The sequence below is a fragment of the Microcaecilia unicolor genome, chromosome 9 (assembly GCF_901765095.1).
Source record: "Microcaecilia unicolor chromosome 9, aMicUni1.1, whole genome shotgun sequence".
NCBI lineage: Eukaryota > Metazoa > Chordata > Amphibia > Gymnophiona > Siphonopidae > Microcaecilia > Microcaecilia unicolor.
The window spans coordinates 46,667,558-46,691,958 of NC_044039.1; the positions used below are offsets into that span (position 1 = coordinate 46,667,558).

Below are 24,401 nucleotides of genomic sequence, written 5' to 3' on the forward strand. Positions count from 1 at the left end.
AATATTTTGTGCCAGCCTCAAATGTCATACTCAGGTACATCACAGCAGTATGCAGGTCCCTGGAGCAGTTTTAGTGGGTGCAGTGCACTTCAGACAGGCAGACCCAGGCCCATCCCCCCTACCTGTTAAACTTGTGGAGGAAACAGTGAGCCCTCCAAAACCCATGAGAAACTCACTGTACCCACATCTAGGTGCCCCCCCCTTCACCCGTAAGGGCTATGGTAGTGATGTACAGTTGTGGGTAGTGGGTTTTGGGGGGCTCAGCACACAAAGTAAGGGAGCTATGTACCTGGGAGCTTTTTCTGAAGTCCACTGCAGTGTCCCCTAGGGTGCCTGGTTGGTGTCCTGGCATGTCAGGGGGACCAGTGCACTACGAATGCTGGCTCCTTCCATGACCAAAAAGCCTGAAAATCCTTGGCCTCGTAATAGACCACAACCTTACACTGGAGAGCCAAGCAAAATCCACCACAAAGAAAATGTTCCACTCAATGTGGAAGCTCAAACGCGTGAAACAGTACTTCCCGAGGGATACCTTTCATAACATGATACAATCAATGGTAATAAGCCACCTAGACTACTGCAATGGAATCTATGCAGGATGCAAAGAACAAACCTTAAAGAAACTTCAGACTGCTCAAAACACAGCAGCTAGGCTCATATTTGGAAAAACGCGATTTGAAAGTGCAAAACCCCTCCGCAAAAAACTACACTGGCTCCCAATCAAAGAACGCATTGCCTTTAAAATCTGCACCATTGTCCACAAAATTCTCTATGGCGAAGCGCCTGGGTACATGACAGACTTAATCGACCTACCAACCAGAAACGCCTCCGATTCAACACAATTGTATCTAAACCAACACTACCCAAGCTGTAAAGGTCTAAAATACAAATCTACCTATGCATCCAGCTTTTCCTACATAAGCACACAATTGTGGAATGCTCTACCAAAAGCCTTAAAAGCAACCTACGACCACCTAAACTTCCGGAAAATACTAAAACCCACCCTGTTCAAAAAGGCATACCCTCCCGATCCAACTTAAAGGACTGACCTTGGCTACACAAGAAAACCGAAGCATGTATGAACACAACACTACTCTCCCACTTTATGACTATTACTGTGACTTTGCCATTTAAACTTCATCTTATCACAACATCACATTGTATTTGTTCACACCGGAAACGGCAAACGCCTTTCCGGCACTATGTAAGCCATATTGAGCCTGCAAATAGGTGGGAAAATGTGGGATACAAATGTAATAAATAAATAAAAATTTTAAACAGTTTTCTATGAAGTCCATCAGAAGTGCATTCAAATCACAAGGGAGTGTGTCTGGGGCGTGTTAAGGGTGGGATCTGGGCGTTTCTAACACTTGAAAGTTTTTCAGCCATAATGGAACAACAAAAAAAAAAGAAGTCCATGACTAAAACTAAGATATTGTGAGCTAGACCTGTTTTTATAATGAATAAGGCACAGAAAGGTGCCTTAAATAACCAGATGACTACTGGAGGGAATCAGGGATGACCTCCCCTTACTCACCCAGTGGTCACGAACCTCCTCCCACCCCCAAAAAATGTGATTTAAAACATTACTTTCCAGCCTTAGATGTTATACTCAGGTCCATTAGAACAGCATTCAGGTCCCTGGAATAGTCTAGTCGTGGGTGCAGTGCACTGCAGACAGGTGGACCCAGGCTCATATCTCCCCTTATATGTTACACTTGTGGAGAAAACTGTGAGCCCTCCAAAATTCACCAGAAACCCACATATAGGTGCCCCCTTCACCCATAAAGGCTATTATATTGGTGTACAGTTGGTTTGGGGTAGGTTTTGGGGGGGCTCAGCAGACAAGATAAGGGAGCAACAGTGTGTACGTCGTACCATTTATTTGAAGTCCATTGCAGTGCCCTCTAGTGTGCGCCATTGCTCTTCTGGGATGTTTCTGTGGCCAGTCTACTAAGAATGCTTGCTCCTCCTATATCCCAATGGCTTGATTTTGTGCGTTTTTCACTTGGACCTTTTTTTTTTTCAAAAATGGACCCAAAAGATAAGCACACGGAGCACAAAAACATCTTGCAAATAGCCATTTTCAAAGAAAAAAAAAAGAGATACGATTTTTTTCTGTTTTGAAAATGGCTATCTTCCCTACTTGAATTTTGGACGTTTTTAGCAAAACATCCAAAGTTGGACTTACATGTCATATCGAAAGTGTCCTGCCACATCATAGACAGTAAATAGTTTCCATTTGAAATTTTGGGCTAAATTGAAGAAATCCTACTGATACAAATATGTCTGTGTGCATACTAAGTAGAGGGAATTTTTTTTTAAATCTGGGGAATTTACCTTGCAAATTGCTTTGAAAGGTTCACTAATGCTGCCTCCATTCTGCCAGTATCCTGGCACCAAAGAAAGCTCCTTTTACTTCTTTAATTTATGAAGACTTTTTTACATTTAAAATTTCATAAATTTCTACTTGAGACACATTTTCTTTGAAGAAAGCCAACCCTGGCATCTCTGGTTTGTACCAAAGGTGATAGAAAGTGAAAATGACTTACCCATCCGCTGTTACTCAGTTGTTGTTCTAGGCTATTCCATTCAAAGCATGAATTTGCAGAGAAGTCCCAGAGTTCTCTCAAAACCTGATCCTGCTGTCACTTTAAGAACTAGGCCCTATAGTTTTTCCTATAATAATCCTGGAGAGGTGAAATGTAGGGGAAAGTTATGAAAAAGTATGTGTGTGTGGTGGGGGGGGGGGGGGGGGGGGGGAAGAGGCAAAGCAAAACTGCTAATGTAACTGTGAGGGAGGGAGGGAGGGCTGATAAAATGAGTAAATAGGGGTCTGTGGTAGGGGCCCACATATGTCTGTTTGTCTAGAGCCCCATATAGCATTAATCTGGTCTTCCCAGAAGAAAAAGAAAGTATTAAAATATTCAGTGTGCCAGAAAGAGTGTGCAAACTGAACCAGAAGAGAAAAAAAGAGGACACCAGAACAATGAGGTGGCAGTCTGCAGAGATGAAATTAAGAAAAGAAGGAGAACAAGCAGAAATACAAGGATAGAAATCAAGCTGCAGCACGGGTTGGAAATTATTTATTTTAATTTTGGCTAGGATTCTTTGGGCCCAATATTCAAAATGATTTAAATGGCCAAGAGAAGCACCTGTCCATTTAAATCGCTTGTCTGGGGCTAAGCAGCAATATTCAGTGGCACTCGATCAGACATCGGTGTTGAATATTGCCTCTTAATGGCAAACCCCCTAAATGACTTGTTTAGGGGTGGGCTGGGGCGGAGTTTGGGCAGAGTGACTACCTAGCCAGTTAGCAGTCATATTCAGCCCTCTAAACTGGCTAGGAACCTGCATAAAGTTAGACCAGAAAAGAGGTAGTCGTCCTAACTTTATGCAATGAAGGTAACCAGGCCCCATTCTGAATATCAGCTGGTTGCCCCTCCCCCATCCCAATCTCTCCCACCCATGGAATAGAAAGAATCCCCTCTGGCCTAATCACCTTCCCCCCCCCCCAAAGATAAAGCAAGGTAGGCCCAGGCCTCCAGCTCCCACACCACTGGACACTCCCCCCCAGGCCTACCTTGAAGAATCCCTGGTGATCCATTGGTAAATGGGCAAGAGCAATGTCCACTTGCTCCTGCCTACATCCAAAGCTATGACAGAATGGCTGCACTGACAGGTAGCGGCAGCCTCATGATATTTCAAGTACCACGGTACTGTAAGGCTGCCGCTAGAGGTCACGGCAGCCATTTTAGAGGGGCCTCAGACATAGGCAGGAGTGAGTGGGCATAGTTCCTGCCCGTATACCACTGGATCATCAGGGATTCTTGAAGGTAGGCTCGTGGGGGAGGGGGGATTCTTTTCATTCCTGGAAAGGGGCATAGTGGAGGGAGGGAGGAGCAGGATCTGGATAAGAATGTCTTAGACAGGTCATGGCTGAATAGGGCCTGCAAATTAGTCCTAGATGTTCTGTGTTGAAGACTAGATATAGCCCAGTACTGAGTATTCGGGGCTTATTTAGCTGGCAATGGTCAGCATTTTAAAAAAGGCTGACTGCCACTGGCTGAATATCAGCTGTCTTACCTTTATTTTTCCTGTGCTACATAGATACTCTAACACAAGAGGCATCTAGTGGTGGGAGAACTAGCTATTATCTGTCCTTCACATTTATCCCTGTTGTTCTGGTGTTAATAAGGGGTTTTACTGGAAGGATTGGGGGTGGGGTGGGACACTGTGCTGTGCCATGCTCTGATACATGTTGAAAATCTCCCTCTTAAAAATTTATATGCTTTCGCAGTTCTGCAATTAAATGCCACTTCAAGAACAGCACACAGTTCTTAATGTCTCTTGGAGTTCTTACTGTAGACTTCACTAAGGCTGGGAGCAACTATCTGACTTGTAGTATATGCAGTTTCCTTTATGTTGAAGCTACTGATGGACTGTTGATCCAACAAGTCTAGCCTTTGTTAACTGATCACACTTTCAAGTCTATTACCACAAACCCCTATAAAAACCTCTGTATCAAACCCGCCATAGATCTATGCTCTTTCTATAAATCACTCCTTTGTTATCTGTCATTTCTGTATCTGTTCTCTTTGCCTTTTTTTCTGGTCAAATTCTGCTAATTTTTGCATCATTCTTCTCTTATATGTACCTTGCCGTTCCCAAATTTCTCATCTAATGGGGCGCTGAAACTCATTCTAGCTACACTGACTTTAATAAACATGATATTGGGGAAATGCAGATGGGAACTAGTGTGTAAATGTTATCAAACGTTTTGTTCTTTTACCTGGCAGGAGCTTTCTTCATCCCCTACCTAATTTTCCTCTTCTCATGTGGGATACCAGTGTTCTTTTTGGAAGTTGCTCTGGGACAGTACACCAGCCAGGGAGGTGTCACCTGCTGGAGAAGGCTCTGCCCGCTCTTTGAAGGTGAGTTAGATCTTCCTGCAACCTCTTATCCATCTACATTGCAACATTAGGAAGCAATATTGAGTTGCTATTGTCTCTTTTCAACTTGAACTTCTTCTAATTATATACAAAGATGGATAATTTGCTGGTAATGATACCTTTAGCACCCACAGTAGAATTATCTGAACATATTTTAGATGAGTTTTAGTTTAAACTTTGAAGGGTATTACGTGATTTCAAAAACTCAGATGCAAAATCTTGGCATGATTTTTTTTGGTCTAACAAAAGCTATTCCGGCAATATAAACCCTCATTAACTCTAACATCCTCCCAATTAAGGCAAATATATATAAAGGACAAATCTATGATCTAATTCTGGGGGCAATTTTCAAATCTTCCACATTGGGACAAAGACTACAAGTACACTTTGGGACTTGTTTATAAGCAGCACTAAGGACGCGCTAGCGTTTTTAGCACACACTGATTAGCATGCGTTAAATGCCAATCGCCCATAGAAACATATAGGTGACTCTAGCATTTATTTATTTATTGCATTTGTATCCCACATTTTCCCACCTCTTTGCAGGCTCAATGTGGCTTACAATATATCATGTGTAATGGAAATACATTAGAAAATAGACATTTAGTATTACAGAAGGATCTTGGGCAACATGATGAAGATAGAGCATAGTAGTAGTAAACCAAGCAGATAGTGCACCTTATTAAACAGGGCCATTTGAAGACTTTGCACCGATTTTCAGATGAAATATATACTCAAATATATTTTCACTTGGAAACTTGCCATATGTACAAAGGTTGCACAGTCTGAGTCACTTGCATTCATATTTTATGTAGGTAGATTTTTACTGGAAAACAATTGAATCTATGGCTGTACTTTTCCACCCCTCACCTAAACTTGCCTCTGGGAGTTCCTACTCTCAATGAAATACTTGTGTTTTGGAACAATGTGCAGACTTTTAGCTGCATCAACAGAATACAATTTTCAGACAACCGACCGATGTTTGTTAAACAGTTTTTACTGGCATACATGGCTTTGAAATTTGCCCCTTTAATGCAAAATGATAAATCCAGGCACCCCATTACTGATGTCACTGCATCTCCATCTAATAATAATAAACAACTTATTTATATACGTCTTAACCTTTAGCTCTAGAATGGTTTACATAATGAGAGCCTAAAAAAAGCTCTATGTATACAACATAATTAGATTTACAAAAAAAACAGTAATAAGAATGCCATATTTATATTCCCAACCCAAGTATCACTAAATGAATGATATGATACATTTTAGAAGATACTAGAAGTACTTATGGGTCCTTTTACTAAGCTGTGGTAAGTGCTAGCATACCGCAGCTTTAAATGGTTTACTGCGGGGTGTGCTTAGCAGTGGCGTATCTACCAGGGGTCCTTGAGGATCTGGGCCACCCAAATTGGATCTGGATCCCCAAGGTCTGCTGGTTTGCCTGGTGTGGGCCCTCAAGCCCTGCCAGCAAAAGCCTTCCTCCAGTGCTGTATGCTGCTGCCCTGCCTGCCCTACTTCCCTACCCCCTATGTGCATGCTTAGATTTAGTGGAATTGAGCATGCATGACGTTTCATTAAAATTTAGCTTGCTCCACGGGGGGAAGGAGGGCAGGCGGTATAGCAGTGAACAGTGCTGGAGGAAGGTTTCTGCTGGCAGGGCTTGGGGACCACCACCAGCCCAGGTATGTAGGGTTTTGGCAGGGGGCGGAGAGTAGTGGGGAGGTGGGGCAAAATGTGCCCTCCCACTTTGGGCTCAAGCCCCCCCCCCCCCCAAATTGAAGTCCGGCTACGTGCCTGGTGCTGAGGCGTCCTACAGTAAGTTCCAAATCGGCTTGTGCTAACCCTGCACTAAAAAATATTATTTAATTTTTGTTAGAGGGGCATGGCAGGGAGGCAGAGAGTGAGCATTCATGCACTAACCAGCGTGACTACATTACCGCAAGTTAGTTGGTTAGTGCAGGAATATAGTATGAGCTCACACCACCTACAAAATAGGTGTCAGTATGTGCTCATGCAGTAGCTTTTTTTAATGGCCACGTGCTAATGGCAACATCAGCGCATGGCCATTAATTCCAAAAATGGAAAATTGGTCATTTTACTGCTATGGTGAAAAGTAGCCTTAATGTACTCTCACATGGGTTCTCCCCATGTGTTCAGGCCACTCTTTACCTCAGTTTAGTAAACACAAAACATGACGGCAGATAAAGGACAAATGGCACGTCCAGTCTGCCCATCCTTTGTAACTCCTAACACTCCCTTTTCCTAAGGGATCCCATGTGCTTGTCCCACGTTTCCTTAAATTCTGACACAGTCCTAGTTTCCACGACTTCCACTGGGAGGCCATTCCACGCTTCCACCACCTTTTCCATGAAATAATACGTTTCTAGATTCCTCCTAAGCCTATTTCCTCTTAACTTAATTATATGCTCTCTTGTTCCAGAGTTTTCCTTCAGTTGAAAAAGGCTTACTTCCTGTACATTAATGCCCTCGAGATATTTAAACGTCTCCTCTCTCCCTCCTCTCTTCCAGTGTATGTTGAGGTTCATAAGCCTGCCCCTATATGTTATGTGTTCAAGACTGCTTACCAATTTTGTAGCTGCCCTCTGGACCAACTCCATCCTGCTTATATCTTTTTGTAGGTGGGGCCTCACCACTATCGCCTCTTTTTTCCTGCTGATCATCCATCTCTTTATGCACTCAAACACCCTTCTGGCTTTGACCTTCACTTTTTCTACCTGTTTGGAAGCTTTAAGGTCATCAGACACAATCACCCCGAAGTCCCTCTCTTCCTTCATACACAGAAGCACTTCACCCCCTATTACTGGCTAAATCCAGAGGTCAATATTCCATCCTCATTCTTCTTGATCTTTCTGCTGCTTTTGACACTGTCGATCACAGCATACTTCTCGATACCCTGTCCTCACTTGGATTCCAGGGCTCTGTCCTTTCCTGGTTCTCTTCCTACCTCTCCCTCCGCACCTTTAGTGTTCACTCTGGTGGATCCTCTTCTACTTCTATCCCTCTGCCTGTCGGCGTACCTCAGGGTTCTGTTCTTGGTCCCCTCCTCTTTTCTATCTACACTTCTTCCCTTGGTTCATTAATCTCATCCCATGGCTTTTCCTACCATCTCTATGCTGATGACTCCCAAATCTACCTTTCTACTCCTGATATCTCACCTTGCATCCAAACCAAAGTTTCAGCGTGCTTGTCTGACATTGCTGTCTGGATGTCTCAACGCCACCTGAAATTAAACATGACCAAAACCGAGCTTCTCATTTTTCCCCCCAAACCCACCTCCCCACTCCCTCTGTTTTCTATTTCTGTTGAGGCTCTCTCATTCTCCCTGTCTCCTCAGCTCAAAACCTTGGGGTCATCTTTGACTCTTCTCTCTCCTTCTCTGCTCATATCCAGCAGATTGCCAAGACCTGTCGTTTCTTTCTTTACAACATCCGTAAAATCCGCCCCTTTCTTTCCAAGCACTCTACCAAAACCCTCATCCACACCCTTGTCACCTCTCGTTTAGACTACTGCAATCTGCTTCTTGCTGGCCTCCCACTTAGTCACCTCTCCCCTCTCCAGTCGGTTCAAAACTCTGCTGCCCGTCTCATCTTCCGCCAGGGTCGCTTTACTCATACTACCCCTCTCCTCAAGACCCTTCACTGGCTCCCTATCCGTTTTCGCATCCTGTTCAAACTTCTTCTACTAACCTATAAATGTACTCACTCTGCTGCTCCCCAGTATCTCTCCACACTCATCCTTCCCTACACCCCTTCCCGTGCACTCCGCTCCATGGATAAATCCTTCTTATCTGTTCCCTTCTCCACTACTGCCAACTCCAGACTTCGCGCCTTCTGTCTTGCTGCACCCTACGCCTGGAATAAACTTCCTGAGCCCCTACGTCTTGCCCCATCCTTGGCCACCTTTAAATCTAGACTGAAAGCCCACCTCTTTAACATTGCTTTTGACTCGTAACCACTTGTAACCACTCGCCTCCACCTACCCTCCTCTCTTCCTTCCCGTTCACATTAATTGATTTGATTTGCTTACTTTATTTATTTTTTGTCTATTAGATTGTAAGCTCTTTGAGCAGGGACTGTCTTTCTTCTATGTTTGTGCAGCGCTGCATATGCCTTGTAGCGCTATAGAAATGCTAAATAGTAGTAGTAGTAATATTGTATGATTCCCTCGGATTCTTGTGACCCAAGTGCATGACCCTGCATTTTTTAGCATTAAATCTTAATTGCCAAATATCAGACCATTCCTTCAGCTTTGCTAGGTCCTTCCTCATGTCATCCATACCCTCTGAGATGTCCACCCTGTTGCAAAATTTGGTATCATCCACAAAGAGACAAACCTTACCAGACAGCCCTTTCTCAATATCACTCACAAAGATGTTTAAAAGAGCTGGCCCGAGGACCAATCCCTGCGTTACTCCACTGATAACATCCTTTTCTTCAGAGCAAGCTCTATTTACCACTACCCTCTGTCTCTTTCCGTTCAACTAATTTTTAACCCAATCAATTACTCTAGGTCCCATACCGAGGGCACTCAATTTATTTATCAGTCGCCTGTGCGGAACCATGTCAAAGGCTTTGCTGAAAACTAAGTATACCACATCTAGCGCCCCTCCCACGTCCAACTGTTTGGTCACCTAGTTGAAGAACGCAACCAGATTCGTCTGACACAACATGCCTCTAGTGAAGCCATGCTGCTTAAAAGGACACCTTAGTAAATAACCAAGATTTCAGAACTTTCCTGAATCTTAGATAATTTCTGCTTCTAATATTTGTGGGTAGTGGGTTCTACAGCATAGGGATTGCTCCATTGAAAGGTTCCTATTCATTGAGGCTGTACAGTCCAAAAAAAGAGATGGAGAGAGAGAAGAAACAGATATATAAAACTAACAGGAAACAAGAGGGACTAGGTGGAACTACAATGTACATAAGTACATAAGTATTGCCATACTGGGAAAGACCAAAGGTCCATCAAGCCCAGCATCCTGATTCCAACAGTGGCCAAACCAGGTCACAATATACCTGGCAAGATCCCAAAAAAGTAAATAGGAAAGAGGGAAAGAAAAGTAAGGTTGGGAAATCTGTCATCCAGCTATGAGGGGCCTTATCTGGAAAAATTAAGCAGAGGCATCCTGAAAAAGGAAAGTCTTGAGCTCAGCTTTAAAGATGAGTCACAAGGTAATTTATCTAAAATGGGATGGTAAGGAATTCTGTAACTTTGAGCCTTGAAATGAAAATATGGTATGCCTACTGTGTTCATGAAATAGTTCTCTATGTGATGAAATAGACAGGTTAAGCTGGGACAACCTTAATGCTGTAGTCGGTGTGTACGAGGTGAGGTATCTCAAGACATAAAGGTGCTCAGAGGTAGCTAGAGTTTTGAAGATTAACAGAAAGATTTTACAAGTAATATGGTGAGAATTTGGAAGCCAACAAGAGGATTTAAGATAAGAAATAACATGATCATATTGTTTGAGATGATGGATAATTCCAGAGGCATAGCCAGACTCAGTATTTTGGATGGACCCAGAGATAACTTGGACGGGCCCTTTCACTCCACCCCCCCCCCCAAAAAAAATATCTTGCCGGAGATATTTTTTAAATTACAGATTTTATTCATCTGCCCTGCATCTCCCCTCCTCTTCTCCGTGGTGTCCCAGCATCTTTTTGTCTCTGAACCCCATCCTTCCCTGGTGTACCATACAGGCATCCTCAGCGCCTGCATCAATTCATTCTTGCTGCTTGCACCATCCCTGCAGGCTTCCATCTGCTGCGTGCCCATGTCCTGCCTTCACTGATTGCCTGTTTCCTGTCTGACGGGATGTGGCAAATGGAAGCCGGCACAAGCAGCAAGAATGAATTGCTGCAGGCGCCAAAGATGCCTGTATGGTACATCGGGGAAGGATGGGGTTCAGAGACAGAAGGTCAGATGCCGGGATGCCGCAGAGGAAAGAGGAGAGAGAGCAGTGTTGTGCTGCCACTGGGTGGGCCTGAGCCAAGAATGGGTGGGCCTGTGCCCACCCAGGCCCACCCGTAGCTACGTCACTGGATAATTCTGATGGCAGTATTTTGAACTAATTGTAAATGGTGATGATTCTTAATCCGAAGGCCTAAGTAAAGGGCTTTGGCTTTGAATATCTGGTTTTGTGGAGCTGGCTAGCGCATAGCTGTTATATTCAGCACTTAGCCGGCTATGGATTACTGCATAAAGATAGAACTGATTTTTATGTAGTCCCGTTTATGCAGTTAACCCAGCTGGTTAAGTGCTGAAAATCAGCACTTAACTGTACAAGTGCTGACTCCTCTCCTGGAAAGCCTCCAAAATTGCCAGTTTGCAGTTTAGCGCTAACCGGTTATTTTCAGTGGCACTAACCGGTTGAGTGTTGCTGAAAGTTAGCGGTTAACCCTGAGCAGGCAATTTAACCGGCCAGGAGCCATTTCTGGCCGGTTAAATTACTTTGGGCCCTGTTTACTAAGGTGTGCTAGTGTTTTTAGCATGCTCCACAAATAGCGGTGGTAAATGCTAGAGACACCCATATGTTCCTATGGGGTCTCTAGCATTTAGCATGTGCTAATTTTTAGCATATGCTAAAAATGCTAGCACGCCTATAGCGAGACTTAGTAAACAGACCCTTTGAATATTACTACTACTACTAATCTACTTTTACTAATAATTTCTATGGTGCTACTAGACGTACTCAGTGCTGTACACATTATATATAGGTACTTTCTCTGTCCCTAGGGGCTCACAGTGAAAGTTTTTGTACCTGGGACAATGGAGGGTTAAGTGACTTGCCAAAGGTCACAAGGAGCTGCAGTGGGAATCGAACCCAGGTTGTCAGGATCAAAGCCTGCTGTACTACTCCATAGTGTTTTGACACAAATTGTTATTGTTTTTGAATATGCTCAATGATGATATCTTTGATGCTTTTAGAGTGTTGCAAGCCACTTCATAGTTTGCTAAGAAAAGAAGTTATATAGATTCAGCAAATAAAAAATAAAACATTACCCATGTGACTGCAAGCTCATTTTCAAAGGGAAAACCTGTGTGGGGTTCTCCTTGAAAATGCAGCCAGCCATGGGAATGATGCTCCCTACATACATTTGCATTTGCTTTAAAGCAGATGCAAATGCACCAGTGGAAAGTACAAGTAAGGCCTTCAGAATGCAAGTCCTGAGCATATGATCCCTCCTCTGACCTCATTCTTTCTCTTTACAGCCACAGGTAAAAGTACCATTTTAAATGGCTTAAAACTATCCTCCAGATTCTATAAACTTACACACGCAAATGTATGCATAGTGCACAAATTTGCGCGCATAAGTTATAGAATAAGTGTTGTATGTGCCACTTAATTTAATAATTGGCTGTTAATTGAAGTAAACAACCTATTATTGATTTAAATTGGTGTTAATTGGCACCCATTAACATTTGCGAGCATAACTGCCCTTAATTGCTAGTCTAGAAATTGGGTGTGCCGTTTTTTTAATCACTTGCAACTTCTAGGGGGCCATAGATGTGGGAGGGTCAGGGGCATGCCATGGAGTTAGACGAGCAGGTTATAGAATACTATGAGTTATGTGCCTAACTTAGAACAGTTGGACACAAGCACATCCTTTGATATGGTGTAAGTGCTCTCACCTATAGTTAGGCATAAAACTGTAGACTTACAGTAGTATTCTCTAACAGCAATTCCATGCAGAATCGCTGTTATAGAATTCATGCTTAGTATGCATCCTCCTGGCGCCTAAATGTTGGCGCTTTTTCTTGAATCTACCCCTATCTGTATAATTTTTATATAGATAGTTCAATTATGCATATACCAGTTATTGGTAAATATGTAATTGCTTTTGAATAGGGCCTCTTATGGTTAACTACACATCCTGCTCAGCTTTACAATCCCTTCCTATCCCTCAGTTTTTCTGCCATGCTTTTGTGAATTCTTGTACTATCCTTGTCTTCACCAGCTTTATTGGGAGGCAATTCTTCATATCCATTCCTTCGGGAAGGAAATATTTTCTTAGATTATGCCTTTTACCCTTATCTCATGGTCTATTTTTAGAGGGTCTCCTTTTTGTTGATAGGCATCTGCTTTCTTGCATTAGTACACTGGAGGTATTAATGCCTCTATCATATGTCCCAATATTTCCCTCCTGTCCTCCTGAGTATATGTGTTTAGATTTTGGTTTTCTGCTTTTCCTGTATGATGAAGGCCATTGACCAGATGGAGAAAAGAGATGTTGTACTAGAGTGAAAACTATTTTCATGGTTTTCAGGTTTTTTACATGCTTATTCATCTTCATGGTGTTCCTTCTCCTCATTGCAGGAATTGGATATGCTTCTCAGGTGATTGTTGCTCTCCTGAACTTCTATTACATAATCGTCCTGGCATGGGCCTTTTTCTACCTCTTCAGTTCCTTCACCACAGAGCTTCCTTGGGCCAGTTGTGGTCATGAATGGAATTCAGGTAACTTTTTCTTTTTCTTATCCTCATATCCCTCAGTTTTTCAGTTCTGCTGTTAGATGGTACAATAAGATTCTCAGATTTGGCTATATTTGCTTCCTCTTTTAGGGAGCAATTTTCAAAGCAATGCAAGTAGTTGCAAAATCCGTAGATACTTTTACTCACACTAGTTTTCAAATGGGAAGTATAAGTGCAGTTTCTCTTTGAAAACTGCCTAGTGTAGCACTTATCACACACTTATAATGGCTACAGAAAATGTAAGGCCACCATAGGCATGGGCTGATGATGTTTCTATGAAGGACCTGCCTAGGCTGCAACCCCCAAATGTGGGTTTTGTGACTCTAATTGTTTGGGAATTTCTGGCCTAGAGAAAAAGCATCTGTAGAAACGTACACCTGCTTTTCTTGAAGATATTTTCTGTGACCAACAAAATGCATAATTTTGAAAATGCAAACTGTATACCTCTTCTTTCCTAATCCCACCCCAGGAGTACCTATGCAGAAATGTAGGTTAAAATTACATGTGTATAAAACAAAAGGTTTTACTGTTAGTGGACCGTCGCTTTGGAACTCACTAGCTATATCTCTCCATCTAGAAAGTGCTCCAGAACAATTTAAAACTGGGTTAAAAACTTTTCTATTTAAAGATTCTTTTAGGACAGAGTCTGCCTATCTTAGTGGAGCAATTGCTGTAATTCGGCATTGCTCTTTCCCCAATCACCTTTAACCTTCTTCACATTCTATCCTATCAGTTTATTGTAGTTCCTTTCCATATCTGATGATTTTTATTTCAATATTGTAAGTCACCTAGAAAGTACTACTTATGGCATAGTATACAAAAATTAAACAAACCTATCCTTAAATAGGTTGGGCAGTTTACAAAAAGACATCAAATGGCTTCTGAAAATTGCTCTGTGCATTCTTCACTTTCTCCCATTTTGCTCCATGCCTGACTTGGATGCAAATTTGACCTTCCATTATCCTTCAGGTAAAGGCTTCTACAGCAGGGCGTAGCCAGACTTCGACAGGAGGGAGGTCCAGAGCCCAAGGTGAGGGGGCACATTTTAGCCCCCCCACCCGCCCCCGCTGTAACCCTCTTGACCCCCCCTTCCTGCTGCCAACCCTTTCCTGCCGCATACCTTTGCTGGCGGGGAACCCCCGCCAGCCGAAGTCCTCTTCTCGGCTGCGCAGCATTGCTGACCCCCCCGCCACTGCTGCCGCTGCCGCAACCCTCTCGACCCCCCCTTCCCGCTGTGTACCTTTGCTGGCGGGGGACCCCCAACCCCCGCCAGCCGAAGTCCTCTTCTTGGCCGTGCAGCGTTGCTGACCCCCCCTCCTCGCCGCCACCGCAACCCTCTTGATCCCCCCCTTCCGCAGGATGTCAGATGCATGTACAGAAACTTGATCAGATCATTCAGCAAGCAATGCTGTGCAGCCGAGGAGAGAACTTCGGCTGGCGGGGGTTGGGGTCCCCCGCCAGTAAAGGTATGCAACGGCGGCGGGGGAGGGTTGGCGGCGGGAAGGGGGGGGTCGAGAGGGTCGCAGCAGGGGGGTCCAGGGCCAAATCTACGGGGGCCCAGGCCCCCGTGGTCCCATAGTAGCTACGCCCCTACTACAGAGTATTTTCCTCACTTTAGCCTTGGTGTGGAGGAAACTAACCATTCTGAGATGAAAGAGGATATGATATGCACTAACAGTGCATCTGAGCTTCATTGTAATGACCCATTAAGACATGACAGTTCCTGAAGACTTCCAGCATTGCAAAAGATGGAAAATCTAGAAAATCTTATTGACGTTTGAGACAGTGAAACTTCTCTAGCTCACAGTCAGAGGAATTAATATGCATATATGTTAGTGACTATTTTGAACTGATGCAAAAAAACGTGAGTTAGAGTTCTGCACTAAAGGTCAGCAGTGTAGAGTTTCCTAATGCAAATAATCTGAGCATGCCGGATGCATGTACACACTGATCTGCACTTGCAGCAGCTACATTGGTGTACAAAAAATTGCATCTGTATGCAGGCAGCAGTAGTAAAATCCTCACTAACGTTGCCTTCAAAAGAACAAGCTAAGCTTTTATTTCTCCTTAGACCTTGTGTTCAAGCCTCAGTTTTAGAAAACACTGTGCTTGGCATTTGGTCTTCTGTGCATCTGCCTTTAATAGCATGAGCTTAAATGAGCTTGCCCACAGTTCATTTGCAAACTTATTTCAGAGATTCTAAGGGGGTGAACCTCTCGAGCAGGAGATATAGGGCCTGCCTATAGCTCCGCCCTAGCCTGCTCAGCACACCCATAGCTCCGCCCATCCCACCCACAGTTCCGCTCAGAACCGTCCACAACTGTGTCCCGGCAAAGTCTCCCTTTCCAGTGACAGCAGGAGACGCCTTGTAAAACATCATTTCCTGCTGCCGCGAGACCAGCGGCAGCAGGAGATAACGTTTAATGAAGGCATTTCCTGCTGTCTTTGGAAACGGAGCTGTTCAGCGGAGATCCCCAGCGGGAGTGCAGGAGATGACCAGCAAAAGTGTGAGTCTCCCACTTAAATTGGGAGACTTGGCAGCTCTGTCATTTTAACATAGGGTGTCCATGGTAGTGTGCAAAATTGTGCACAAAAGCCAAGCCTACTGCACTTTAGTGCATTGGCCCCTCAATTGTTACTGCAGTCATCAGGACTTTGCTTTCTGAGAGGCCGATGCTCAGAACCTAATGCTGGCCTTAGAGCCCATTAGCGCTGGACTAGGGCCAGTGTTTATCTGCACGGAATGCTCAGATGGCTTTAGCACAGGAAACAATGTGTGCGTCAAAGATGGCCACAAATTGTATTTAAATGTAGTCAAATGGTTGTTAATGAGGTAATTTGCTAAGCCAAGGCTCAGAAAGCAGCACACAAACAAACCCTGCTCTTACTGCTGGCAACCTACCACCAGCTCAGAGCTGGCATTGGGGGGGGGGGGGGGGGGGGGGGGGGGGGGGGGTTGAAGAGAGGATTTCTTTCAGAAGGAGAAGGAAGCCTGTGCAAGTGAAAAAAGCCCTGAAAAGCTTATATTTAGAAGCGCAGAAGAACAGCGCTGATGTGTACTTCAGTTCAGGGCTTTGCTTACTGTGAAACTCTTGTGCGCATGCGCGAAGCACATTCCTCCCCATACCTTTGGTCTCACAGCGCACATGCAAAAACTTCATTGGCTGCCAGTACTATACAGGGCTAAATTTAAAACTCTATATCTGATCTTCAAGGCCCTGAAAGGAAATGGCCCCGAGTATCTGAAGAATAGGAGGATCCTCCACACACCGCCAAGGACACTAAGGTCCTCTCAAGGACTTTCACTAACTACACCCTCTCCAAAAGACATTACACGATGTGATACCCGCAAGCAAGCCTTCTCCGGAGTAGCCCCCACACTCTGGAATGCATTGCCTGAAAGGCTCTACTTAACACAAGACTACCTCTACTTCAGGAAGCAGGTGAAAGCTTGGCTCTTCAACCAAGCCTTTAATGGAAGAAGTAACTAACCTGTTAGTCTCACTCACACACACAAGGATTGACTCGGGCTGCACATACTGCAGCGGGACATGTTTATCCACTCCTATCCTAGCTGAGATAATATTTAACCATCTCTCTGACCTCACATGCAACTTTCTTCAAATCAATCACCTTACTTTCTAATTCTTCCTACTTTCTTACTCATCTATATGTTACAACTTTGCCTTACCCTTCACTACCAATTACAATGTTCTAGTACATATTGTGATGTCATTGCAAGTAGTATACCATCTATTATAAATTTATTCCAAGGATACTTTGAATGTTATTTTCACATGAGCGTAACTATAAATTGCATACAGTTATTAACCAGACCTCAATACTTCCACTCCTGGTCTATCACCCTCCTGGAATCCTTTTGAAAAGAAGGTTCTTTTACACCCGAGAGGATGATAGACCAGGAGTGGAAGTATTGAGGTCTGGTTAATAACTGTATGCAATTTATATTTACGCTCATGTGAAAATAACATTCAAAGTATCCTTGGAATAAACTTATAATAGATTATAAAGAACCAGGGAACCCTAACACAAGGAAAAATAGAGAAGTAGTATACCATGCCATACTTTGTATTGTTGTTAGAATATTTTTACTGCTTTAATTGCCTACTGCTCATGTTTGATCTATTCTTAATGTACACCGCCTTGAGTGAATTCCTTCAAAAAGGCATTAAATAAATCCTAATAAAGAAATAAATATAATTTGAATGTCATTAGCTTTGAGCATTGGAGGGCTATTTTTCTGCACCATTTCTGTGGTATGGGGCAGGCGCTGTTCGATTTAGTGCCAGAGCTTTGAGCATCGGGGCCTGACAACAGTAACCTGATTTTATAATTGTACTTGCTTTGATACAGAAAGCCCAGGGTGTTTTCAAAAACAAAAGTTAGAACAAAACACACTGGGCCTGTAATGCGCTGTAATGCTTAGTTTGTTTCAATCCAGCAGCTAGAGTCTTGGCATGGGTCAAGCACCTGAAACCTATTAAAATGATAAGGTTTTTATTTTTTATTTTTTTTACTTTCTCATGAACATTGCATTACATTACATTGCTCTGTCCCAGGCATTCCGCAGCCTGCAGTGTTTTCTCAGCAGGAAGTAAGCAGCATGCATCCTCTATGTCTGCTAACTCTGCGGGATGTCACATTGTGTGTATAAATCCAATCACAGGATCCTGCCCCTGATATGGAGGGGCCTCTTTTGAGTGAGCAAGTTGAAAAGTACAGTTACATTGAGGCACAATGGCACTTTTCTGCTTTCTTCACAGACTCAGGCATGTCTGCAAGGGGTACTCAGTAAGAACAGTCATGGTAAAGTCTGTCACAGAATAGCCAGTTTAACGTGCAAGTAGTAAACAGGGACATGCACAAAAGGGCATTTTCCGATCATGGTAGCAGCTAACGAAAATGGAATGCAAATGATCCAAAGTCTATTATAATGAGCTGCACTACCGTTGCAAGGCTATTATAATGAGATGCACTACCATTTTCCGATCCCCTTACTGTGGAAAACCTAATGGGAGGTCTGCACCTCTCGTTGGGGCTGCTGTGAGGGAATTGGAAGGAAAATAAAAGTGCTCATCAGGGACGTCCTTCTAAAGTGCCTAACATAGACGTCCTTCACTCACAAAAACAAAAAAGGACGTCCCTGACGAGCACTTGGATGTTTGCAGCTTAAGTGAAGGGCTACTACTCTGCTCGAAAAGACCTTTCCTTACCTGCTGACCCCTTTTTTGTCTTCCCTCTCCGTCCTGCCCCCCCTTTCCCTATTCTCCTTAACCCTTTCCTTCTCGCTGGCCTACAGCCCAGTTGTGTCCGGCCAACCTAAATGGTTTGGCCTCCTCCATTTGTCTTGTCCCCTGGAAATCTGGGTAGTTTGTAGCAGGGGCATAGCCAGGCTTCAACGGTAGGGGGGTCCAGAGCCGAGTGAGGGGGAACATTTTAGCCCCCCCCGGCACCGCTGAGCCCCCAGACCCCGCCAGCCAGCCATTGCCGACACCGACCCCCCCCCCCATTGCCGACACCTCCAACAACTTTGACCCCCCCCTGCCGATGACCCTCTCGACCCCCCACCCGCCGTCACCTACCTTTTCTGGCGGGGGACCCCAACCCCCGCCAGCCGAAGTCTTCTTCCTTCATTTGGTTTCTGACCGAGTCTGATGTCCTGCACGTACAATGTGCAGGACGTCAGACTCACAGAATCAGAACAAAGCCTTGCGATCTGCAGGGCTTCGTTCTGTTTCTGTGAGTCTGACGTCCTGCACGTTGTACGTGCAGGACGTCAGAGTCAGAAACCAAACGAAGGAAGAAGACTTCGGCTGGTGGGGGTTGGGGTCCCCCACCAGCAAATCTAGCAGGCGGCGGGTTGGCAGCAGAAGGGGGGGGGGGTTGAGAGGGTCACTAGCAGGGGGTCCAAATCTACGGCCCCCGTGACCCCATAGCAGCTATGCCCCTGGTTTGGAGGGTTTGTGTGCCTCGGATTCTGCTGTCCCCACACAGGGTGGCATCGCGGGGGCTCTTCGGCTGCTGTTTTCCTTCTGAGGAGCATGGGGAAGTGGCTGGAAGGACGACAATCTGGAAAAATAAAAGGTCCAAGTGCTCGTCAGGGACGTCCTTCTAAAGTGCTTAACATGGATGTCCTTCACTCAGAAAAACAAAAAAGGACGTCCCTGATGAGCACTTGGACGTTTGCAGCTTTCTCCAGCTTTCAAAAGTTGAACGGAGCCCCTTTCTCATCGCAGCTGAAGCTTAATGGACAATTGTGAGGGCCCGCCCCCACAGCCTCTCAGCCAATCACTGCGCATTTAGCTGACACCAGTGACAGCTAAACGCGCTGTGATTGGCTGAGAGAGATCTGGAGGAGGGGCATATTCGTAAGAAAAACGCGTCCAAGAAGGACGCCTATCAAAAATTCTTCATGGGGAAAAAAAAGTCCTGTCAGGGACATCCTTTTTTTGTTGTTTTTTTTGAGTGAGGCAGCCTGTGTCTGGTCCTGCACTGCTGTTCCAGTGCGGGTGACTCGCGGGAGGGTCGGGTTCATCTCCTTATTAGCCACGGCTCCTTCCACACCTCTTGGTGCACAGCTGGTCGCTCTTTCCCAGGCATAAGGGTGGAAGCTGGGTCACTCCTCCTTGTCTTGCCAGCTCAGGGAAAGAGGAGAGAGATCAGCTGTGAGGCACGGTGTCTAATTGTTTTTTTTTAGTGAAGGACGTCCTTGGCATGCGCAGTGCAGCCATCATAATGCTTGGCTGCTCTGCGCATACTCGACCGGCCGACTGGCTTCCGAGGGAATAAAGAATGCAAGTAAGCTACAACGAGCAGCTCATTTGCATTCCATTTCCTTGATGCATGGCCGTTCCCTGATTCGCTATGGAATCGGTAAAGGAAGGGCTCTTCCGAGGACCTTAGTGCATCTACCCCTGAGTATTGACAGATGCAGTATGTGTGGGACAGGAGGTGTGTATCAGTGGTTTGGTCTGCATATTTATTCTGTCTGGAGTGTTTAGCTGTTTACCTATGGGGGGAGGGGCAGCTTTTGATGGGATGTCAGGGATGCATGTGTGTTTCAAGGGTGTGGTGTGTGTAAGTATGTGTGAAGGGTGTGGTGTGTGTGAATATATGACTAGTATGGGTACAATGCTGGAGTTAGACATCAAGGGCCCAGGGCAGAAACTGGCGCAGGGACCCCAAAACCAACCTGCAGGTAATGTCTACTTCAACTTGAGGCAGGCTTGGGGCCCCTTGTAGCATGGGGGCCCACGGCAATTGCTATGGTTACTGTCCCATAATGCCGGCCCTGTATGGATGATGAGTCTTTGGCTGGGGTCATATAGGCTTCGTTGCCCTTGCCCTCTTCTGTGCCCTCCTTTACTTACTCTGAGGAAGATGCAGAAAGCTTCTCGGAAGAGCTGCTGAGCTTTCCACTAACAATGGATCATGGGATGCAGTATTCAATGAGCATGCAAATTACTACTGCATTAATATCACAGCAGAAATCTGCATATAAGCAAAATATCACCCTTCCTGTCAGTGCCTGAGTTGCGATTGGCTCAGGCACTGACAGAAAAGGTGATGCTGGAAAAAAAAAGAAAAAGTGCTAGCAGTCTATACCAGCACCTGATCTCCCTCCCTTCCCTTCTTCTACCTCCCAATATGAAAGAATTTGCTTGGAGTCTACTTGCCCTCCTATTCCCCCCCCCCCCCCCCAATTAGGGGATTGGCACAGGCACCAGCCAGCTTTCTTCCCACCCCCACCCTCCCAACAAGACCAATTGGCCCCCTCTCTACTTCCCTCCTTAAAACTGTCCCTGGTGTCTAGTGCCCTCCCCCTCCAGAGTCATACCTTGCCAACATGACTTTTCACTAGTATTCTGTAACAACTTAGGTATGCCCTGAAGCTGTTATAAAAATTGGTGCTAAGCATGCCCCATTGTGACACCAAATTATAGAATTGCCCCAGGATGCACCACATAGGCCAGGGAGCTGCCATTTTAGAGAAGACAGCCTGGAGGCAGGAGCGAGTGGGATGTCATTAAACCACATATTTGACTAGTGATATATAGAGAGGGAGACTGGAGTGCTATGATGTCTAACTGGGCAATATAACACAGCTTTCGCTGTGTATGATTCCTTGCAGGATAGCCCTTCTTCACTGAGCACTATTGCATAACTTAAAAAAGAAAAAAATGTTTGTGTTTACACATGAGGTATCACGTACATAGATGAGTTTATGATTGTAGGCTTTCTTTAGTAAGAATTAAATTTTAGCTGCCAGACCTCTGACCATTCTTCTAGTTTTTGGAGATCTCACTAACAATCAATTATTGGAGTTAACAAGCACTTAATTGGCAGTAATTAGGAGTTTATATGCGGATCTGCCCTCTGTCCTATTCTATAACATGTGAGCTTAAATGTTATTGTGTGCAACTCAAAAGGGGTGTGGCTATGGGTGGGTCAGGGGCCTTCTCAGAGATTAGGTGTGATGATATAGAGTACCTGCAATTGTGCACCTGTCATCAGTTGGATGTGAAAGAAGCCAACCAAAATGTCCAGGATGAGCAAAGTTTATTCTTCAAAGAAAATGCTGATAGAACAACCCAACATGGGCTGTGTTTCGACAAATACAGGCTTCGTCAGGGGAATCTTTCAAATCAGCAAACAGTATGCTGTCATATCGGAACTGTCATAACAGCATTCTCCTTTGTGGAGCAGATCTTTCATCATGCCTAACAACCTTGGTGTGTGAAGGGCCAATACCATCTTGGTGTAAACAGCACCATTAGCCATGTAACAGGCATATACTGTTGCTGAAACATGGGACTATGTCGAGTCCATCCTACTTGGTTTTTGACAATAAAAACTTTTTATCCACCTATGTCTGGAGCTCTACTTGTTTTTGATTGTCCTAAATCTCTTCCCTACTTCGTGGGACTGTCGTAATGGTTCCTAACCTTGGTTGCCATTTATTGAATCTGACCATGAACCTGTGTAAATGTTTTTGTGTGTTGGGGGACATCTGTCCACTAGGAGTTTGACTGAAACTACTGACCCATTTCACATAGGCCACAGAACAATATTCTGTAAGGTAATGAAGGCATCTAATTGGTACTTTCATCACTGTTTGCAAAGGGGCTAATGAGGAGTTAGGAGTACATAAACAGCTAATTTCCACACAATCCATGTCCCTGTGAGGAGTTTCACTTTGAAAGCAGGGTTGGATGTAGGAATGTGATAGCTTTACCCAGTATTTATTTTTTTAGCAGTATTTAGCTTACACCTTTCCTGTAGTAGTTCAAGGTGAGTTATATTCAGGTACAATAGGTATTTTCCTATCCCCAGAGTGCTTACAATTTAAGTTTGTACCTGATGCAATAGAGGGTTAAGTGACTTGCCCAAGGCCCTGGTTTCTCTGGTACCTAGCCTGTTGTTCTAACCACTAGGCTATTTCTTCACTCTTGTAAATAGGAAAGAATATGGTTTCTTCTAAACAGCAATGCTTAAATATATGTAAATTGCTGGCAGTATTCATTTGTACTTGCTTGGAAGCAAAATGCAAGTCATACATGCACTTTCTTTTTCCCCCGATAAAAGTATCCATGTTGTGACCAAGGGAGGTACTTTTGCCTTTATTGAAGATGGATAGTTTCCTGCTGAACTTTTTCCATGGATAAACAGCTGTTCACTCAGGGCCAAATTCTATAAATGGTGCCTGAAAAATCAGCACCGAAAAACCATGCCCTTAGCGTGATTCTTTAAACTATGCCTAAAGTTAGGCATAGTTTATAGAATATGCACGTGACATTCTTGTGACTAAAATTTAGGCACACCCATTTAGTGCACCTAAAACCAGGCCTAAATACCTGCGCCTAACTTAGGTGCAGATCGTTGGTATTCCATAATAGTGTTGATAGTTTTTTTTTAATGCCTAGAGCCCACCCTTTCCACGCCCATGGTCATGCCCCCTTTTCAGCTACATGCATTAGAATTTACAAGCACCACGTTATAGAATACGCCTAGAACATTGTGTGCATAATGGAGAGATATGCTTTGACCATGATACCACAATTAGGCTCGAAGAGTCCTAGGTTATTATTGCCTCCCCATGGAAGTAAAGTGATGATCAACTCCAGATATGTGTATTATTTAGCATTCATTGATTTCATTTTTGCTTGTGATCTGCAGGTGCCTGTATGGAGTTCCAGAGGAGCAACTCTTCCCACAATATGACATCAAATAGCACTTCAGCTGTCATTGAATTTTGGGAGTAAGTGAAACTCTTTGTATACGATGCAAGCTGCTCTGTGCTAATAGGGAATACTAGCCGCCTTGTAGGTTCTTAAGTTCAAGTTCAATTTATTTGATACACCACAAATATTATTATTAAAGAATCTTTTTATTGATTATAGAAACACAATAAACATTGTAGCAGGTGAACACCAATGAAAAACAGTACAAAACCATACAAACAACTTCACCCCATCCCAAAAAAAATAAAAACCAACCCTTAAAACCCTGATGTCCATCAGCAGAAATAAATTTAAGCAGTCCAAGTCCTGGACTCTGAAAACCTAAAAAAAGCATCAAACCCCCACTTCCCAACCCCCTCTCCCCCCCTCAACTATTTAGAGAGTTACCGAGTAGGACCTTGAAAAGTATTCAAGACTAGACTTTTTAAAATGGGGGATACTGAGTTCAAATAAGGTTCCCAAACCAATAAGTGTGTTTGATCTAGGCGGTTGCAGGATAACCACAAAAGTGGAAAGAACACTGAAGTCTCATGGAAACATCGCAACACAAAAAAAAGGAGTGGGAACTGGATCAGGCTCTTCAAAATCGGACCAAGGACACTCGATATGAAGATATAACTTTTATATTCTATTGTTGATTCTATTGTTGACGCGACACGGTACCATGTTTCGGCACAAACATGCCTGCTT

General features: G+C 44.2%; 1 protein-coding gene across 1 annotated transcript in view; it reads left to right on the forward strand.

Moving 5' to 3' along the window:
• SLC6A13 (solute carrier family 6 member 13) overlaps positions 1–24,401 on the forward strand; it is a 155,505-nt gene that overhangs the window by 33,127 nt on the left and 97,977 nt on the right. Inside the window, exons 3-5 of the mRNA XM_030214649.1 lie at positions 4,800–4,934; positions 13,294–13,434; positions 23,647–23,728. Of these exons, the coding sequence (XP_030070509.1) occupies positions 4,800–4,934; positions 13,294–13,434; positions 23,647–23,728 (358 nt within the window). The remainder of the gene's footprint in view (positions 1–4,799; positions 4,935–13,293; positions 13,435–23,646; positions 23,729–24,401) is intronic.